General features: G+C 42.5%; 1 protein-coding gene across 2 annotated transcripts in view; it reads right to left on the bottom strand.

Annotated features, from left to right (window-relative positions):
* The window catches only part of LOC137543700 (double-headed protease inhibitor, submandibular gland-like), a 59,758-nt gene extending 48,743 nt beyond the window's left edge, over positions 1–11,015 (bottom strand). Inside the window, exons 1-3 of one of the 2 annotated variants that reach the window (XM_068264821.1) lie at positions 10,859–11,015; positions 4,990–5,149; positions 4,863–4,891 (exon numbers count right to left, since the gene is read on the bottom strand). In XM_068264821.1, the coding sequence (XP_068120922.1) occupies positions 4,863–4,891; positions 4,990–5,047 (87 nt within the window). In that variant the 5' untranslated portion in view covers positions 5,048–5,149; positions 10,859–11,015. Of the gene's footprint in view, positions 1–3,272; positions 3,322–4,862; positions 4,892–4,989; positions 5,150–10,858 lie in introns of those variants that run through there. The other variant, XM_068264823.1, reaches the window with a different exon arrangement.
* Positions 11,016–14,863: the final 3,848 nt, after the last annotated feature.

Below are 14,863 nucleotides of genomic sequence, written 5' to 3'. Positions count from 1 at the left end.
TGCTGACAAGATCTCTTGTCAATATCATGTGATCGGGACCCAGAAGACCTGCCGCAGAAATATAACTGCTTACTGGCACGCACTCGTTTGGTTGCACTAGGCAGCCAAATGAGATATGCCGACAGAGGTACAAGCAGTTTTCAAATGAAACATTTTGTTTGAAACTGCTAATGAGTTAATGATTAAACTGCAGCAAAAGTTTGGATGTTGCAAATGAAAACCTGCAACCATTGATGTATGGCTTTGAACTGCAAGTGAGGTCTGGGTTCACTAGCAGCACTTTTCAGAACTCGCAAAAGTTCACGATTCCCAAATGGCAGAAGTCCCACAATTTTAAATGCAATTCACGGAGCAGTCTCAATTTGGAGCCATTGAATGAGATTGCTCCACGATTGCAAAGCTGAAAGTGGAAACACCCACATAGCGTTCTACTGTTGCATCGCTTTGACAATCACCAGTGATCAGCAAGCGCTGCCAGTAAGCCCCAGGCCTAAGACATAGCTAGCAACAAATACTAGGTTAGATTCTAGCTGGAAGCTGATCTAACATAGAGTGGTGATCAGGGCCGGGCTGAGGCAGAGGCGAAAGAGGCTCCAGCTTTAGGGCGCAGTGTAGAAGGGGGCACATAACTCACTCAGCTATCATTCCCCTATTGTGTTTAAAGCAGATAGAAATAAGAAAAGGGGATACCTGGCAGTGATTAAAAGCCAGATAACTAGAGATTAAGGTGTTAGTGGGGTTTTGGGACCCTGGGGCACCTCTTAGTCTAATAGCAATCAGTGTGTGACGGTTGGGGTGGCAGGAATGGAGGGGCGAACTTTGGTGTCTCAGCCTTGGATGCTGGAGGACCTTGACCCAGCTCTGATGTTGATGCTTATGTATGTAATTGTGCTAAAAAAGGGGTTGCAGGGACAGGAGAATTGCCTACTAATTGTGTGCATTAAAAACTTTCATGCTTCCAAAACTTCAATTTTTTTTCCCACATAGACTTTTATCCCTAAAGGACAACTTTTTAGAGAACAATTGTAAAATTTCTCCCTCCGTAAATGCACCATAAATGACTTTGCTACTATGCTGCTGCAGCTTACAGCATACCATAAAAATCTGACAGGTTTTAGACTAGTTCTTCTCCTTGTGGGAGATTCTCCATATTTCCTTTATTCTTTATAAAAGCAATCCCTGGTAGGCATCATACAAAAATGCTGGCCAGCATCTTCTTGCTTGCACATTGTTTTGGCCGTCAATTGAGCAAATGCCATTCAGTAAGTCCTTTTGAAAATAAAGAAAACCCTGAGACTCTCCCATGAGGAGATGGTCTAGTCCAAAACTTGTTAGATCCGTCAGATGTTTACAACCAACTGAAAATGGCATAGGAAAAATACATTTATAGTGCATTTTATTCTGGAACAAACATCCATTTTAAACATATGGATCATATACATGCATTTTAAATGTTATAATTATTCACAGTAATGGTCGTTTAAAGGGATACTTAAGTCTGGGCAAAAAAATGAGTTTAACTCACCTGGGGCGTCCCTCAGCCCCCTGCAGCTGATCGGTGCCCTCGCAGCTCCGCTCCGATGCTCCTGGACCCACCGGTGACGGCTTCCGGTTTCACCCTCACCGGCCGACAGGCATGGGAACGTGAGTGATTGTTCGCGTTCCCAGCCACAATAGCACCCCCTATGCGACTATTGCGGCCTTCTTGCCGCAATAGTCGCATAGGGGGTGCTATTGTGGCTGGGAACGCGAACAATCACTCACGTTCCCATGCCTGTCGGCCGGTGAGGGTGAAACCGGAAGTCGTCACCGGTGGGTCCAGGAGCATCGGAGCGGAGCTGCGAGGGCACCGATCAGCTGCAGGGGGCTAAGGGACGCCCCAGGTGAGTTAAACTCATTTTTTTGCCCAGACTTAAGTATCCCTTTAAGTATGAGTTCCCACTGTGTCGCATTGTGCTGCGTGCAATTGTTATGGGCATGCACATATTTCTGCATTGTAACGGACCACATTTTCCAAACACAATTTGTGCAGTGCATTTATGTAATAATTTGCCTGATAAGCTCCATTCAGTACTTTGTTATTGTTTCTGGAAAAGTGTGCAGTGTTTTTGCATGCTGCAAATCAAATAAAAAAAAAAGAGTTTTTAAAACATGAACAAGAAAACATGTTTCATCTTATGTCAGAGTTGCATCCTAGAAACCTCCAAGCAAATAATATTTGTGTAAGATTAAGTTCTACTAAATCTTTAAACTTTTATTAAATATTTAACAGAATTCCCAAGTATTCTCCAAGTGTAAAATTGTTTATTTCCACTGCTGAGAGCAGTAGAGGCTTGCTGATCTCTGGTCACTGGCAATGGCAAGTATCTCTTGGCTTGTTTCTTCACTCTGACCCCGTTCTTTCCTGCTAAGTGACTTAGCTGTTGTCAGGGCGGTGTGTCTATTCAGCAGAGGGAGAGGGCAGAGTGAAGACACATGCAGAGAGCTTCAGCCAACAATGTTTGCCTTTGCCAATGACCAGAGATGAGCAAGCTTCTACTGCTCTCTGCAGTGAAAATAAACAATTTTGTACACAGGGAATGCTTTCAAATGCTCTTTTATGTAACTAAGAGAAGTTACTGAAATTTTAATTTTGGGAGTATAATCCCACTTTAAAATTAACCTGTGACTTCTTAAAATGAAAATAAATGGCTACTTATCTTGGAAGAGGAAACCTCTGGATCCTAAAGAGGCTTCCCCATTCTCATACATCAGTTGTTCAAGTGCTGGGACCCCTGAAGAGTGCATGAGCACTAGCACCTTCCTACTTGGGCACTGGCCAAAATAGCCAAGTCTGATTGGGTCCATGCTACTGCGTATGTCGCCATGTGTTTAACTTTAAAGGGAACCTGAAGTGAGAGAGATATGCCAGTTCCCTGGCAGCACTGCTGATCCTCTGCCTCTAATACTTTTAACCATGGACCCTGAACAAGCATGTAGATCAGATGTTTCTGACAAAAATCTGACAAAATTAGCTGCATGCTTGTTTTCGGTCTGTGAATCAGACACTACTGATGCAGGACTGCCCTGCAACTGGTATTGTTTAAAAGGAAAAAAATATGGCAGTCTTCATATACCTCTCTCTTCAGGTTTCCTTCAGCCTCCTTGGCGGTATTTCCGAGCTAAGGTCGGGGCAGAAAACGGCAGCTAACAGCGGTAATCCTGACCTCTGCGCGGGGTAGAACCCGGAGGCTGTGTAGAGAGTATAGCGCGCAGCGGGCAGTTTTACATACCTCCCAGGGCATCCCGACGTCGGCTGCCATTCTTCTTCCTCTCCTCCGGGGCTCTGCTTCCTGCTGGTGAGATCGCCGGCTGTCGTCATGACAAAAGCCAGAAATTTCACTTTAGAGTTGCAGCGCCACCCGGAGGATGGAGGCTTAGCTGCAGCGCTGGAGCCAGGGAGGTGAGTGGTTGTAGAAATGCTGCAGATCTCCCTGGCACCATGATTTTATCCAGGTTTTAGAGTCTGAAAGGATGCAAAAAATTGCACCGCTTTTAGACCCTAAAATCCAGAAAGAATCAGAACGGCAAGGGGGTTAAAGGACAGCTGTAACGAGAGGAAAATGGAGGCTGCCATGTGTATTTCCTTTTAAGCAATACCAGTTGCCTGGCAGTCCTACTAATCCTCTGCTTCTAACACTTTTAGCCATAGACCCTGAACAAGCATGCAGCAGATCAGAGGTTTCTGACATTAATGTCAGATCTGACAAGATTAGCAACACGCTTGTTTCTGGTGTGGGATTCAGACACTACTGCAGCCAAATAGATCAGCAGGGCTGCCAGGCAAATGGTATTGTTTAAAAGGAAATAAATGTGGCAGCTTCCATATCCCTCTTGTCACAGTTCTCCTTTAAAGTGACACTTAAGTCAAACAAAAAAAATGAGTTTTACTCACCTGGGGCTTCCAATAGCCTGCTGCAGCTGTCCGGTGCCCTCGCCATCTCCCTCCGATCCTCCTGGCCCCGCCGGCAGCCACTTCCTGTTTCGGTGACAGGAGCTGACAGGCTGGGGACGCGAGTGATTCTTCGTGTTCCTGGCCACAATAGCGCCATCTATGATGCTATAGCATATATCATATACCATATAGCAGCATAGAGGGTGCTAATGTGTCTGGGAATGCGAAGAATCACTCGCGTCCCCAGCCTGTCAGCTCCTGTCACCAAAACAGGAAGTGGCTGCTGGTGGGGCCAGGAGGATCGGAGGGAGACAGCGAGGGCACCGGACAGCTGCAGCGGGCTATTGGAAGCCCTAGGTGAGTAAAACTATTTTTTTTGTTTGAGTTAAGTGTCCCTTTAAGTGTGCTATCAGTGCACAACAAAGTTTAGTGTATAAAGGCCCATGAGTGTTCCACAGACATGATTTGAATCCTTAGGGTCTGCACACACTGGCTGTGTTGCGCTGGGATTTAAAATCGCATGCAATTTTTTTAATCGCAAAGCCTTTATAAATATAAAAAATCACATCGCACCATTGTATACAGTGCCTCGCGATTTGCTTTGTTTTCATAAATTCTTTGTGATTAAATATCGCAGGCATTCTAAAATCACAGCACAACGCAGACAGTGTGCACAGCCAGGCCCTAAGTATGATTTATGGAAGTAAATGGTAGATCCTTCCTCAACTGTCCCTCCCAACACAGGTCTCATTACAGATTGATGTGAACATAAAGTCTAAAAAATAAACCAGACAGTACAGCTAGCTACATCAGTGCATTGTCAGTGTTTGCCTAAACCTCATTAGGTAAAATCATCTGACACTACAAAGAAATGCCTTGAAAGAGAGCATTCCAATTTTCATGTCACTTGGTATGGGATTGCACTTACCTCCCTTTCTGCAGCAACATAATTCACATCTGGAAATAAATAGAAACAAAATAAATACATTGTATTCTAAAGCACAATAAGCAACTAAACGTGTTGCTGAATAAGCAGATGAGTAACTAAAACAGACCTGAGAAGCTGAACAGTGCAATGAGCACAATAGTGAGCACTCCTCCAGTAATCTTCATGGTGTAAGGATTATTCTGTGCTGGTCTGCTTCACAAGTCTGGCACTGGGGAGCTTTTATACAGTCTTCACAGAGGCTGACCTTAGATGCACACATCCAGATTCTGAGAAAAGTGCATATATTAGGTCATGCCATGTGATCATATGTTACAACATAATTAGGTTTTAAATATTTCTTGAACGTTTGGGCTGTTCCTGATGTGTTAGTCATTCATTTACAGGAAAATATTGTTGGCAATTTTAATTAAAACCTGCAACATTATGGGAGGGAAAAGGGAGATGCTTACCTTGGTACAGGGAAGCCTTTGAATCTGTCTGGGACTCTGTGAAAACCCACCAGCACAGCCGCACTGCGCAGACGCATGACGACCCATGGCTAGGCAGTAGCACAGAGCAACTTGTGATCAGTGGAGAATGCAGAGCCTGAGTGGCTCAGTGCTACTGCACAAGCATCGTGTCCTGCGCAGTCGGGCTGAGCTCAGTCGACAAGCCATTGTTGAGTAGATTCAGGTGTTCACAAATGCTGGAATGACAAAAGTGGAGGTGGGCAGGAGAAGTCGGGAGCAGAAAACTTTGGCACAGAAGGCACTGCAAAAGTTTGGGTGGCTCTATAAAAATAAAAAACACATGGCAAATACAAATGTGTGGCTAATATAGACACCGGGGCCACTGGCTATGCAAACTGCAACTACAAATGGCAGGTGCTTTACCTCTTTCCCAGATTTGCAGATACCTTACTTCTATGGGTGCCTAAGGTGGGACCCAAACCTCCAAGGCAGTCAATATTTTTAATTTTCCGGTGGATTTTTGGCACAGGTTGGGGACAGTTAAGATTAGAAATAAGGAGGGGGGTTTAAGGTTAGATGTCAGGAAGGGGGGGTTAAGGTTAGGCGTGGGGGTGATTTAAAGAGGAACTTCAGCCTAAACAAACATACTGTCATTAAGTTACATTAGTTATGTTAATTAAAATAGATAGGTAATATAATCTTGTACCCACCCTATTTTAAAAGAACAGGCAAATGTTTGATTTCATGAGGGCAGCCATCTTTTTGGTTGAAAGGAGGTGAAAGCATGAGACACAGTTCCAACTGTCCTGTATCCTGATCACCCCTCCCAGTTGCTAGGAAACGTGAACAACAACATAGGAATATGTAAAAGCGAGAACCGAGAGCCCAATGTAAGTATTGATTAAATGAGTTTATGAGACGAGTACATCTTTTATACTCACAAACTAGGGTTACCTCCAGGCAACCACTGTATAAGCAGGTGAGGAGATTATCCTGTCTGTCCTCACTCAGGATTAAGAAGTCTCTCTCTGTAGACAGGAAAAAGAAAAGGGTATCCCCCTCCACCAGGGGTGGATATCAAATATAACGTAATGAAAAACAGAGGCGCCAAAAGTATAAAATCAACTATTAAAACATTTAAAAATGCTTAGGAGGCAGTGGTGGACTTACCTCCTACAAGCAGACATAAGAAGCTGTGTATTCAAAACAAGTAAATTTTATTGGTACACTCCAAGGGGATATTCGCAACGCGTTTCGCAGGCCTAGACCCGCTTTATCAGGCAATAGATTGTTGGAGTACACAACTGGGGACAGAGGCACAGATAGATGTGTATAAGAACCAAACACATGAATACATATAGTGTGCAGAGGGGTCCCATTAGAAGTGTTGGAGACAGGTGCATGCAAAATACATTATATTATATTATACTACAATGCATCATAAATGGGGAGCAGGAAGTGAGGTGTTGTTAGGCTGTATTACTGGCCAAAGGTACTGCGGAGGCATGGTGGGTAATGAATAACAAGCATAAGTGCAAAGGATTGAATTAAACACTAAACATTAATAAGAACAAAAAACAAAAACAACCAGCCAACTCACCAGCATTTGGTCCGGGTAACACCTGGCGCCTCAGTGCCGAGGTGTTCCCGTACCATTGTTTAAATGAGGAAGTGATTCCGCCCGCTGACCAATCAGGAGGCAGGGCTGGTTGGAAGTTTCCCGCCAGGAAGAGACACGACCTTTTGATCGCGTCATCCTTATGCGTCAGCGTGCGACCTTTACATCGCACTTGTTACTATAGGAAAAGGGCATAGTAGTGTGACCATAACATCGCACTATGGGCACGACGTACTTCCGGTTGGGAGCGGAAGTTACTATGTGGTGTGCATGTATTGCGCATTTGCCAGAAGCAACGTCCGCCATTGTAGATGTGGGCAGGACAGAAGGAGCATTGCGATATCTAGATGGAAGGAAAATAATTTTATTTTCCTTCCATCTAAATATCGCAACGCTCCTTCCCTCCTGTACCCCTGCAGTACCTTTGGCTAGTAATACAGCCTTACAACACCTCACTCCCTGCTCCCCAGTTGTGATGCATTATAGTATAATGCATTATAGTGTACTTGTCTCCAACTACTTATAGGACCCTTCCCTCTCCTGCCTATTCCATTTTCCACCCCCTACCAAGCAGATTACTCCACCCACTGCTCCAAATTAGCACTATTACCAATATGATAACCATTTTTGTAACCATTTTTGCAACCACTTCCGTTTAATTACAAACACACTATAAAACTAAAGTCATATACTATATGTATTCATGCATTTGGTTCTAATACACATCTATCTGTGCCTCTGTCCCCAGTTGTGTACTCCAACAATCTATTGCCTGATAAAGCGGGTCTAGGCCTGCGAATCGCATTGTGAATATCCCCTTGGAGTGTACCAATAAAATTTACTTGTTTTGAATACACAGCTTCTTGTGCCTGCCTGTAGGCGGTAAGTCCACCACTGCCTCCTAAGCATTTTTAAACGTTTTAATAGTTATTATTATTATTATTTAGTATTTATATAGCGCCGACATATTACGCAGCGCTGTACAGTGTATATATATATTTATCTTGTCACTAACTGTCCCTCAAAGGAGCTCACAATCTAATCCCTACCATTGCCATATGTCTATATTATGTAGTGTAAGTACTGTAGTCTAGGGCCAATTTTAGGGGGAGCCAATTAACTTATCCGTATGTTTTTGAGATGTGGGAGGAAACTGGAGTGCCCGGAGGAAACCCACGCAGACACGGAGAGAACATACAAACTCTTTGCAGATAGTGCCGTGGCTGGGAGTCGAACCAGGGACCCAGCGCTGCAAGGCGAGAGAGCTAACCACTATGCCACCGTGCTGCCCTAGTTGATTTTATACTTTTGACGCCTCTGTTTTTCATTACGTTATAACAACATAGGAAATCCCATCATGCTTTGCACAGCATCAGGGGAAAAAAGACCGGGCAGTTTTCTTTGATGGGTGGAGCTTAGTTAAAAAATACAGCTAAAAATGATGCTTTGGTGTAACGATCGGTGTCAGCACACAGAGAGTATATGATTATTGGTGATTTGCAGTATCACCAACAATACAGATATATACCTGATTATTGATGATCTGCAGAATCACCGATAATACAAGTATAGCTAACCTCTGGACACCTGAAAGCGTGTAAGTGTTTGGTGCAACAGTAATGAGTAGAATCACCTGAGGAGCAGATGACTCCAACAAAGGAAGATCAGACTCTACTTCAGTCAAAGGACTCCTAGAGGATGAGCCCCTGACTGGTTTGCAGAGAGGTCCCTCTCAGAGACAGGGGGTCCCTGCAGATGGACTGAACACCCAGGGAGCGGGTGACAGCCAGAAGGGTCGGTCAGATCGGGTCGGCAACACACGAGCAGATAAGGTACAGAGACAGAAGGCTGATTCGGTAACCAGGGGCAGGCAGGGTTGGCAACAGGTAATCAGATATGCGAAGGTACCGAATCAGAAAACAGAAGGAGAGTCAGGAAAGCAATAGGTCATAACAGATATCAAACAAGGCCTAGTCTTGGGTGCGAGGTCCGTAGTCTCAACACCCTGGAACTAGTCTGAAGTATAACACAATAGTAACACAGTAATCTGGCTAAGTGTGGATTCCCAGGTCCTCCTGGTTCAACCACACTGAAAGATCTGACTAAGGTCTGAGTGCTAACACATAAGCATGTGACAACCAGCAACTGACAGGCAAAGAGTATATATAGCAAAGTGCTCCTCAGCGCCGCCCAGTTCCCTTCAGCCAATCCCCTGCCACGCTGGGATCAGCTGATCGTCCCGATCAGCTGACCCCTCTCCTATTGGCATAAAGAACCTGTCTTGCAGCGCGTGCGCGCGTAGCTCTCCATCTGTGTGCACTACTAGGTTCAGACAAATTAGACGCATGCTGCTACGGAGAAACCGCCGGTCTGAACGTGGAAACAGCCGCCTCACTGTCAGACCGCGCGGCGGTGTCTCCGCAATCCATTACATTTGGTAAGAAAAACAAAGTTCTGATGCTGTGAAACTATTAAAGAAAAACCAAACCTTTTCAGTTCTGCTGAGTAGATTTTTAGTCCGGAGGTTCACTTTAAGGTTATGCATCAAGGGGGGTTAGGTATGGGCGGTGGTTTGGCTTAGGAATTGGTGAGGGGAGTGTTCTGTGCGAGAGTAAGGTTAGATTTAGCTATAGTAAATGATCAGTAATATTTACTGATATACTGATATTTTATTATTGGAATTATACCACTGCAAAATTCTAGTATATCTGTAAAATGTTACCAATATTCTACCATCGACTATATCTGGGCGCCCACATTTCCGTGAGCCTTTATCTCAGATACGCCGGAAACATCTGAATTATCTTTTTTTCCTTACAGGTTTACTTTTGAGCAGACTTGAAATAAAATTAAAAAATTAAATAAAATGAAGGCATAGTTGGGAAGCTATAGCACTGCTCTCTGAAAATATCCCTGTCCACGAGGTCTGCTCAGCCAACTTGCTGTACTTCTGTTCAGAGAACCTGAATGCATTGCCCTTGCTGATGTCCCTTCACAAAGTCCTACACCAACTTATAAGCAAGGACATGAACTAGCAGGGAGTTAAAATATGTTGACTTCTTGCCTATTTAGTTACCTGCTGCATATATGTTTGGATCCAGTGCCAACTTTTTTTCATGCCGCTGTACATTTCAGCAACATTTAACGCAATCTTAGTGCCTGTTGCTGAAGAACGATAGAGCTGTGGAACATAAGTGAGCTTAAAGTTGAGTATGAGATCTCTTTTATAGCAGGCACCAAACACCAATAACTTACAAAGCACCGCTGAGGAGGGGCTGACTAATTATAAAATTTGGGGGCAGTCTACATTACTTGATGGGAATCTGCCCAGTTATGTTGTTTGAGGGGACTCTCTGCATAACTGAAGCCAATTCACAAAACTTCTCATAAATGACTTTTTTTTTCTCCTGAATAATAAAAATAAACTTTCAGCACATCTACAAGAGAAATAATCACTCAATGTAAGTTGTTTCTGATTAACTTAATTTCAATATTAGTTTTCTTACCTATTATATTTGTTTGCTCTTTGGGAGCTTAAAAATGTAACATTGATAAGGTGAAAACAGATGGAAAAAGGTGAAAAAGCTTTGTGAATCATGTTCATTGTGTTGTTTGGAGGAACATGAGGCCTAACTATGTTGTATGAAGGAGCATTCTGGAAAATTATGATGTTCTGGGGAGGGGGATTAGGGGACACTCTTGCCCAAATTATTTTGCTTTGTTTTTCAGTTGAGACATGGAGACAGAAACCAATCCACACTCAGGTAAAAGTGCCATGCACTCCAAAGAAGTATTGGGAAGGTCACAAACCCAACCTATCACCAAGGCGGGTAAATAGCAATGAGGCACCAATAAATGTAAAATAATTAGAAATCATTTTTTTTTAAAAGGGAGCCGAGGTTACTTACCCCCTTTCAAGAGCAACACCACAGTATTATTTAGACAGTAGATGATGCATTTGGCGGGATAACCCATTACTTCAGGTTGAAGAAACCGTCACTGTAGTAGATGTGCTACAGCATATTATTTTTTTCCTGTGCCCGGTAGCCTTTGAAGTCCCTCTGTGTCCACTGTCCACCAGGTTCACGCCTTCATTCTGCTTACACAAAAAGAAAATTATATATACCTGCATATTGGACAGATAAAAAAAAACCCACTCAATTCAGCTCTGGTAAAATTAAAATCTTCATTCAAGCTCCTTGGCTGTCTAGTTTTCATATTTCACTTTTTTATTTTATTCAGCTCTGAGTCACTTTAAGGAATCTTTAGGTGAGTAAAAGTATATGCACACACACATATATATGTCTCTGTGCTAACCACCCTTCCTCGTCTCTGCTCCTACAATTTTCTCCACCTCTTGAGGGCCTCGTGTTCGCTGTAAGTATTGAGCGTGGGACAACCATCTATAAATTATTTTCTCTGCTCTGGTGTATTCTGCAACCCTTTTCGTTAGTCATCTTCTGGGTTTGCACTCCCATTGTTTCGGTCTGCGTGAATATCGGATGTGGATTGAGCATTCGTCAAAAAAGGGCGTCGGGGAAAAAAGGGCGCGGGGTATAAACGATAAGCACTAATAGCGTTTATAAAAATATTGTGCTGTATTTCGTTTAAAAATAATGTTTTACAAATTTATAAATCATTAAATAATGTGTATGAAATCGGCAATTGTGAAAACGTTAATCTTCCCTATATCAAAAGTGAAACTTTTAATTACGTTTCTTTAAAAAAACGATAATATCTGTTTAATCGTTGTAATTGTATATTATTGTGAATAACCTTCATTTATTGTTTCTTCTTATAATAAAATCTGAAAACAATGATATAAATATAACTAAGTTCGTAATAAGTGTTGTAAAACATTAGTAAGTATTACTAAAATTTTACTACAACTATACCTAACCCTACTCTCACACAGAACCCTCCCTGTACCTACCCCTAACCCCTAGACCCCCCTGGTGGTGCCTAAACCTAAGACCCCCCTGGTGGTGCCTAAACCTAAGACCCCCCTGGTGGTGCCTAAACCTAAGACCCCCCTGATGGTACCTAAAACCCCCCTGGTGGGGCCTAAACCTAAGACCCCCCTGGTGGTGCCTAAACCTAAGATCCCCCTTAGTGATCGCTTTGTTGTGTGGAGAATAGTGTTTTAAAAACAGTAAAGGATAAAATATATTACAATTTACGTTACGTACTGATCGCTTTATTTTGTGAATAATAATGTTTTACAAACAGTAAGGGATAAAATTTTAAATAACGTTTTAGTTAAATAGGTTAAATATGTTTAGTATTTTTATAAACGTTATTCGTCACGGGTGCATTTTCTAAACGTAAATCACCACAAGCAGTTATAGAACATTAAAAATCTCTGGGCGCCGCTTGTAAAACGTTATTATTCTCCGGCGCCCTTTTTTCCTGTTCGGCGCCCATTAAACGATATTTATAATGGGAGTGAATGGCGGCGCCCATTTTGTCCACTAGCTGCCTGCGCCCTTTTTTCCTGTTTCCGTGGATTGAATGTATATTGAACGCCTGGCTTCCCTATACACACAATTTTATAGGACTTGCTGTTCATATCAGAAGTTATATATTTTTAACGTATTTATTTTTTTTGCAATTATTTTTTATTTATTCTTATGTGCCAATGTTTTGCTCACATCTATTATCTGATCAGTATTGACCTTTGTCATTTAAAGGGAACCTAAACTGAGAGGGATATGGATGTTTCCTTTTAAACAATACCAGTTGCCTGGCATCCTGCTGATCTCTTTGGCTGCAGCAGTGGCTGAATCACACACCTGAAACAAGCATGCAGCTAATCCAGTCTGACTTCAGTCAGAGCACCTGATCTGCATGCTTGTTGAGGTACTGTAGCTAAAAGTATTAGAGACTGTCACGGTATTTACAGAGATCTAATTGGTCACCGGATGAACAATTCCCTGCTATAGACTTGTTTGAAAAAGCAGTCAAGCGTGACATCAAACAGAAATGGGATAGCAGCAAGTATGCACACTCGAACCTCACTTTTGCTCAAAAGCAGGCATTAAAAAGGCTAAGCGATAACCCTGACATTATCATTACAAAAGCAGATAAGGAGGGAGCCACTGTTGTTCAGAACATGCAAAACTACTTGAGGGGCACCCCATACTTAAGTGGTAAAGAGGTGGACAGGAAGGGCCCCATAGACACTTTTTGGGTTCTACCACTCAAGAAGGATTGGAACCACTGAAGAACTATGCCATCAATGCCGCAGTATTCCGGTAGCCTGTTTATCAAGATGTCATGGTGAACTGTATCAAAGGCTGCAGAGAGGTCTAGCAGTATAAGGATGGAGCACTCTCCTCTGTCTCTTGCCATGAGCAGGTGGTTGCATATTTGAATGAGGGCAGTTTCAGTGCTGTGGTGTTTCCTGAAGGCAGACTGGAATGGGTCATAGCTGTTGTTTTGTAGGATTTTGGCTTCTAGCTGGAGGTATACAGCTTTTTCAATTAGCTTGCCCAGAAAGGGAAGGTTAGAGACAGGTCTGTAGCTGGTCATTGCAACTGGGTCCAGGGAGGGTTTTTTGAGGAGAGGCCTTATGATTGCTTCCTTCAGTAAAGCAGGAAATATCCCTGATTGTAAGGATGGGGTTATTGATAGCAACACAGCGAAGGGCCTCAAGATAGAGTATCCTGTTGTACCCTTATTATACCTATTGCCTAAGATACATAAGCAGCTGCATGATCCCCCTGGACGCCCCATTGTTGTGTCAGGGGCTCAGTACTCTACCCACTAGCAGGGTTGTTGGACACATATTTGCAATCTATTGTGTCATCTTTTCCACACTGCCTTAAAGAGACACTGAAGCGAAAAAAAAATTATGATATTATGATTTGTATGTGTAGAACAGCTAAGAAATAAAACATTAACCACTTGAGGACCGTGGGCTTTACCCCCCCCCCCCCCCCTTAAGGACCGGCCACTTTTTTTCCATTCAGACCACTGCAGCTTTCACGGTTTATTGCTCGCTCATACAACCTACCACCTAAATGAATTTTGGCTACTTTTCTTGTCACTAATAAAGCTTTCTTTTGGTGCTATTTGATTGCTCCTGCGATTTTTACTTTTTATTATATTAATCAAAAAAGATATGAATTTTGGCAAAAAAATGATTTTTTTAACTTTCTGTGCTGACATTTTTCAAATAAAGTAAAATTTCTGTATACATGCAGCGCGAAAAATGTGGACAAAGATGTTTTTGATTAAAAAAAAAAAAACATTCATTGTATATTTATTGGTTTGGGTAAAAGTTATAGCGTTTACAAACTATGGTGCAAAAAGTGAATTTTCCCATTTTCAAGCATCTATGACTTTTCTGACCACCTGACATGTTTCATGAGGGGCTAGAATTCCAGGATAGTATAAATACCCCCCAAATGACCCCATTTTGGAAAGAAGACATCCCAAAGTATTTACTGAGAGGCATAGTGAGTTCATAGAAGATATTAATTTTTGTCACAAGTAAGCGGAAAATGACACTTTGTGACAAAAAAAAAAAAAAGTTTCCATTTCTTCTAACTTGCGACAAAAAAAAATGAAATCTGCCACGGACTCACCATGCCCCTCTCTGAATACCTTGAAGTGTCTACTTTCCAAAATGTAGTCATTTGTGGGGTGTGTTTACTGTCCTCGCATTTTGGGGGGTGCTAATTTGTAAGCACCCCTGTAAAGCCTAAAGGTGCTCATTGGACTTTGGGCCCCTTAGCGCAGTTAGGCTGCAAAAAAGTGCCAAACATGTGGTATTGCCATACTCAGGAGAAGTAGTTTAATGTGTTTTGGGATGTATTTTTACACATACCGATTCTGGGTGGGAGAAATATCTCTGTAAATGACAATTTTTTAATTTTTTTTACACACAATTGTCCATTTACAGAGATCTT

The sequence above is a fragment of the Hyperolius riggenbachi genome, unplaced genomic scaffold (genome assembly GCF_040937935.1).
Source record: "Hyperolius riggenbachi isolate aHypRig1 unplaced genomic scaffold, aHypRig1.pri scaffold_170, whole genome shotgun sequence".
Classification (NCBI taxonomy): domain Eukaryota; kingdom Metazoa; phylum Chordata; class Amphibia; order Anura; family Hyperoliidae; genus Hyperolius; species Hyperolius riggenbachi.
This window is presented reverse-complemented; position numbering and strand designations above follow the sequence as displayed.